Raw genomic sequence first — 6,718 nt, 5'->3', positions numbered from 1 at the left:
ACTTTGTGTGCTTTTTTTTTTTCTCAAGATCGTTTTGGTTATTTGGGGTCTTTTGTGATTTCATGTGAATTTAAGGACAGTTTTCTTTTTGTATTCCTGTAAAAAATAATGACATTTTGATAGGGTTTGCATTGAATGCGTAGATCACTTTGAGTAGTAAGGACATTTTCTCAATATTAATTCTTCCAATCTATAAACACAGGACACCTTTATATTTATTTGTGTTTTCTTCCATTCCTTTTGTCAGTATTTTAAATAATTTTCAGTATATAGGTCTTCTACTTTCTTGGTTAAATTTATATCCAACTATTTTACTTTTTTTGCTGCTGTGGTAAGTTGGCTTGCTTTGTTATTTTCCTTTTCTGCAGATAGTTCATTATCAGTACATGGAAACACTAATGATTTTTATATGTTGATTTTATATTCTACAACTTTACTAAATTCATTTATCACTTCTAACAGTTTTTTGGTGGAGTTTTTAGAGTATTCTATAGATGAGATCATGTCATCAGCAAATAAAGACAATTGTACTTGTTTGCTACTAATATTCTTCTTATTTCTTTCTCTTGCTTAATGGCTCTGGCTAGGATTTCCAGTACTATGATGAAAACAAGTGGTTGAGAGTGCACATTCTTGATTGTTAATCTGATCTTAGAGGAAAAGATTTCAACTTTTCACAATTAAGTATGATGTTAGCTATAGGTTTGTCATATATGGCCTTTATTGTATTGAGGTACATTCCCTCTATGCTTAATTGGTTGAGGGTTTTTATTATGAAGGGTGTTAAATTTTGTCAAATGTTTTTTCTGCATTGATTGAGATACTCACATAGTTTTTATCTTTCATTTTATTAATGTGGTCTATCATATTTATTGATTTGTGCATGTTGAATCATCCTTGCATCCCAGAGATAAATCCTACTTAATCATGATGAATGATCCTGTTAAAGTCTGATTAATTTTGGTTTGCTAATATTTCAGTGTGGATTTTTGCATCTGTATTTTTCAGGGATACTGGCCTGTAATTTTCTTATAATTCTCATCTCTGGCTTTGGTATCAGAGTGATGCTGGCTTCATAAAATTAGCTTGGAAGTATTCCCACCATTTTGTTTGTTTTGAAGAGTTTGAGAAATATTGGTGTTAGTTCTTCTTTAAATGTTTTGTAGAATGCAACGGTGAAGCTATCTGGAATGGAATTTTCCTTGATGGAAGATGTCTTATTACTGATTCAGTCTCCTTATTCATTACTGTCTGTTTAGATTTTCTATTTCTTTATAATCCAATCTTGGTAGGTTGTACGTGTCTAGGAATATATCTGTTTCTTTTAGATTATTCATTTTATTGGCATATAATTGTTCATAGCAGTTTCTTATAATTATTTGTATTTTTGCGATATTGGTTGTAAAGTCTCCTCTTTTGTCTGATTTTATCTATTTGAGTTTTCTCTTTTTTCTTAGTCTAGCTAAGAGTGTTGATCTTCTTTTTAGCTTTTCAATAAACCAACTCTTAGTTTTATTCATTTCTTCTTATTGTTTTTCCAACCTCGATTTCATTTATTTCTCCTTCGATCTTTGTTATTTCCTTTCTTCTGCAAACTGTGAGCTTAATTTTTTACCCTTTTTCTAGCATCTTTAAGTGTATCATTAGATCGTTTATTTGAAATCTTTCCTCTAATACAGGCATTCATTGCTATACATTTCCTTCAGAACTGCATTTGCTGCATCCCGCATGTTTTAGTACATCATATTTTCATTTTTCTTTGTCTCAAGATATTTTTTAACTTCCTTTTTATTTTCTCTTTATCCCATTTGTTGTTTAGGAGCATTTTGTTTCATTCCTGCATATGTGCATATTTCCCAAGATATTTTCTGTTTTTAGATTTCTACCTTTATGCCTTTGTGACCCAATTTTCTTAAAATTGTTAAGACTTACCTTGCAGCTGAACATTTCTTTCCTGGGAAATGTTCTGTGTGAACTTGAGAAGGATGTGTATTTGGCTGCTGTTGGATAGAATGTTCTGTATGTGTCTGTTAAGTCAATTTGGTCAAAAGTATAATTCAAAACCAATTTTTGAAGTCTTTTTTTTTTAATTAAATGAGCTGTCCATGGTTGAAATTAAGGTATCGAGTTCCTCACTATTATTACATTGCAGTCTATCTCTTTCTTCATTTAATAATTGCCTTATAAATTTTTCACTTTGTTTGTGAATTGTTTTTAAAATTTATTTTATTTTCTATACATATTTTCTTGGAGTTCCCTAAACTCTTTAAGAGGATTACTCTGGAGTTTTGTCAGTCATTTTGTAGATCTTTACTTCTTCAGGTTTCGTTACGGTAACTTTATTAGTTTCTTTTGGTGGTGTCCTTTTTCCTTGATTTTTCATCATCATCAGTCCTTGCATTGGTGCCTGTGTAACTGAGGAAGCAGCCACCTCTTTTGGTCTTTGTAGGTGTTGTTTGGTGGTAGCAGACCTTCACTATTTGGTCTAGCCTGGGATTCGGATGGGATAGTTGGTAGCAATCCCAGATAAGCAGACTTTGGTGCTGAGTTTTTTAGTTGGGCTTGGCTGCTTTCTGCGCTCTGAGGTAAAATGAAATGCTTGCTGTGCTTCATGTTCCAGTGAGATCTTTCTGAACCCTATGGTCAGGTTGAGTCACTGGCTGGGCTCTGTGATTGCCTCTGATCAGGCAAAGTTGCAGACTGGTCTTCCCAAATAGTCTGGAACTTTGCCTGATCAGAAGTAGTCACAGAGCAATAGCCTTATGCCTTCCATTCATCCACAACATGAAGGCATTGCTTAATTAACTAAAAGGGCACCCAAATGCCCTACATCTGGCTGAGAAATATTGTTGTTAGAATGTGTAGTTGGGTAGGACAACATGCTAGGCTTCTGAGGCAAAGTGAGTTATCTGGGGTTGCTGTTCAGCAATTTGGGATGGGCGGGGGCAGAAGCTAGGCTACACAGATGTGTGTGGGCTTGGTCTTGCCTCTGGGACAGGCATAACCTTAAGCAGAGCATTGAGGCTTGATTGGGTTTCCACTCATCTTTTGGCCCTGGGTGAGGCCAGCTGCCCCCCCGCAAGTAATTGCTGACCTGTGCTTGCCTCTTGGCCTAAGGAAGACTGTGGGAAAGTGCTGGGGTCTGGCTTGGAGATTAAATTATAATAACCAATAATTAATAATATAATTATAATAATTATATCATTAATTAACATATTTAATGACTGAAAAGTCAGAATTAAAATGAGTTCCTTATTATTTTTCCACTAACTTTTTCTAGTTGTAGAAATGTAATGAAAAAATAGTGTTTGCATAAACAGACTTCAACTTAAATAAATAATAGTTACGTTTAATGTAGCAGCATTTTTACAGTCTTCAGCTAAGCAAATCTTGCAACAAATCAAATTATAATGAAGGGCAGTAGGAAAGTCTCTTCTGTACTGGCCTAGGGCACCAAGATTTGAGTTTTGACGACATTGTTGTTATCTTCTGTTAGTAGGCCTTGTGCCTTCAGTGACATTTCCATTGGTGGTTTAAGACAATCTCACTCATGCCACATTAGCTTGCCACACTTCTGACATGGCTGCTGGGTTGCTTTTAAGCCCAATGTTGCATGGAAGGTTTTTGTTTGTTTTAGAGATAGGATCTTATTCTGCTGCCTAGGCTGGAGTGCAGTGGTGTAATAGCAGCTCACTGCCGTCTCGGACTTTGGGCTCAAGTGATCCTCCAGCCTCAGCATCTCAAGTAGTTGGGACTACAGGCACACACCACTGCACCCAGCTAATTTGAAAAATTTATTTTTGTGGAGAAGGAGTTTCACTATGTTGCTCAGGCTGGTTTCAAACTTATGGTTTCAACCAATCCTCCTGCCTTGGCCTTCCAAAATGCTGGGATTACAGGTGTGAGCCATCATGCCAACCACAGAGAAGTTATTTTTATTTTTATTTCTATTTTTTTGGAGATGGAGTCTTTCTCTCTGTCACACAGGCTGGAGTGCAGTGGAGCAATCTTGGGTCACTGCAACCTCCACCTCCCAGGTTTAAGTGATTCTCATGCCTCAGCCTCTCAAGTAGCTGGGATTATAGGCGTGCACCACCACACCCAGCTAATTTTTGCATCTTTAGTAGAGCTGGGGTTTCACCATGTTGACCAGGCTGGTCTCGAACTCCTGACCTCAGGTGATCCCCCTGCGTTGGCGTCCCAAAGTCCTGGGATTACAGGTGTGAGCCCAACCACAAGGACATTTTGTACCTATACCTGATACTTCTTCTCATTTCCCAGTTCTTATAAATGGCACCTTGGCACCCTGTGGGCCTAGCGCTGTGGAGAATTGCTGAGCATGGTGAGACTGGGTAGATCCAAAGATTAATGTATTTCTAAATTGAGAAGAAGATAATTTAATGTGTTTCTAAATAGGAAGAAGATAATTTATTACATTTTTCAAAACTGTTCCAAGGTTGATACATTGGCCCATCTGATTATTCTCACTATTAACATTTCAGAACTCTGATGATCTGGACAGCTTTCTAACACCTGTTCAAAACAATCATCTATATGCTGTCTAACCAACAATGAAACAGAGGAAACATTTCCTTCCTTTTTCAGAACAGAATATTGTCACAGCCGACAATTGTTTTAGCTTTGGGACAGCCCCATTGTAGGATTGATTTATTCTCAATTGGAAGTCAAGTTGTTTCACAAAAACGGAAATCAAGCCAGCTCTCTCTATTTTTTTGTTTGTTTGTTTATAGAGTAGAATTTGTAACTTATGTTCATGATTTTATATTTATTTCTGTTAAATGATAATTTGTTGTTTTTAGCTCATTCTATGTGTCAAGAGGTTGGAATTCTGATTTTGAATGCTGACATATTACACATCACATGCAGGTTTGTGAGGCATGTAGATGAGATCAGCATGCATGATATGTTCTCACTCAAGCCCCTGCTAAAACTATCAACCAGGCTAGCTCCAGGAGCAGAGTGCTCTGCTGTTGACTCCAGATTGATCCTTCTAGTTACATATGATCCATTCATCTACAACACAAGGATATTGCTTAATTAACTAAAAAGGCACTCAAAAGTCCTACATCTGATCATTCAGATCACAATGTACCTTTTGTTTAACAGAGAGATCATGAGAATATTTTCCAAATGACTCACTGCAGAGAAGATACTCTGTGTCTGCTGTATTCCTCTGAACCTCTAGTCTATTTAACTGTGGACAATGAAATTACCTTTATATGATTGTTGTTAGCAAATGCAAGCTGGCGGATATTAACCATCACTTCCTTCTCTAAGGGTTCATAAACCATCTGTTAAGTAATTAATTGAAGACTTTCACTAGAAATTGACATTCAGCCCATTATCAATAATTTCCATAATATACTCTATTCCCATTAAAAGATAAATATTATTTTAAAAAATCTATCAATAGAAGGTTCCTAGTTGAAAATCGGGGCAAAAGAGACTGGAGGGAAGCTGGCTGGCCTCGGCGGCAGGACAGGACCCATATTTCTTCACCATGGGGATGTGGTCCATTGGTGCGGGAGCCCTGGGGGCTGCTGCCTTGGCATTGCTGCTGGCCAACACAGACGTGTTTCTGTCCAAGCCCCAGAAAGCAGCACTGGAGTACCTGGAGGATATTGACCTGAAAACACTGGAGAACGAACCAAGGACTTTGAAAGCAAAGGAGCTATGGGAAAAAAATGGAGCTGTGATTATGGCTGTGCGGAGGCCAGGCTGTTTCCTCTGTAGAGAGGAAGTTTCGGATCTGTCCTCCCTGAAACCCAAGTTGGACGAGCTTGGCGTCCCCCTCTATGCAGTGGTAAAGGAGCACATCAAGAATGAAGTGAAGGATTTCCAGCCTTATTTCAAAGGAGAAATCTTCCTGTATGAAAAGAAAAAGTTCTATGGTCCACAAAGGCGGAAGATGATGTTTATGGGATTTATCCGTCTGGGAGTGTGGTACAACTTCTTCCGAGCCTGGAATGGAGGCTTCTCTGGAAACCTGGAAGGAGAAGGCTTTGTCCTCGGGGGAGTTTTTGTGGTGGGATCAGGAAAGCAGGGCATTCTTCTCGAACACCCAGAAAAAGAATTTGGAGACAAAGTAAACCTACTTTCTGTTCTGGAAGCTGCTAAGATGATCAAACCACAGACTTTGGCCTCAGAGAAAAAATGATTGTGTGAAACTACCCAGCTCAGGGATAACCAGCGGCATTCACCTGTGTTCATGGGATGTGTTGTTTCCACTTGTGTCCCTCAGGAGTGAGAAACCCACTTATACTCTATTCTTAGTATGGATAATGAATGTATTTTAATACTCTGTTTAGGCCCAGTAAGGCAAAATAGCCCCAAAACAAAACTGACAGAAATCTAAAGAAGTAATGAGAATTATTAAGCTAAAACCTGGAAAATATGAAACTTAAAATTGACTGCTGGGCTGGGTGTGGTGGCTCACACCTGTAATCTTAGCACTTTGAGAGGCCAAGGTGGGCGGGTCACTTGAGAACAGGAGTTCGAGACCAGCTTGGGCAATTTGGCGAAACCCTGTCTCTACTAAAAAGAAACCAGCCAGGTGTGGTGGCGTGTACCTGTAGTCCCAGCTACTCGGGAGGCTGAGGTAGGAGAATCACTTGAACCTGGGAGCTAGAGGTTGCAGTGAGCCAAGATCAGGCCACTGCACTCCAGCCTGGGTGACTGAGACTCTATCTCAAAAAAA

The 6,718-nt window shown here is 38.4% G+C and overlaps 2 protein-coding genes across 6 annotated transcripts in view; both read left to right on the top strand.

The window, feature by feature from the left end:
* LOC108317422 (interleukin 18 receptor accessory protein) overlaps window positions 1-6,718 on the top strand; it is a 38,722-nt gene that overhangs the window by 11,888 nt on the left and 20,116 nt on the right. The window lies entirely within an intron of this gene.
* Window positions 5,487-6,707, top strand: LOC108317423 (peroxiredoxin-like 2A). The gene has a single exon (XM_037745467.1). It carries the CDS (start codon window positions 5,522-5,524, stop codon window positions 6,176-6,178), a length of 657 nt encoding a protein of 218 aa, XP_037601395.1. The 5' UTR covers window positions 5,487-5,521; the 3' UTR covers window positions 6,179-6,707.

This window comes from Cebus imitator, unplaced genomic scaffold (genome assembly GCF_001604975.1).
Source record: "Cebus imitator isolate Cc_AM_T3 unplaced genomic scaffold, Cebus_imitator-1.0 Scaffold202, whole genome shotgun sequence".
In the NCBI taxonomy this organism is placed as follows: domain Eukaryota; kingdom Metazoa; phylum Chordata; class Mammalia; order Primates; family Cebidae; genus Cebus; species Cebus imitator.
The sequence above is the reverse complement of the archived record's forward strand: the minus strand, read 5'-3'. Positions and strand labels throughout refer to the sequence as shown.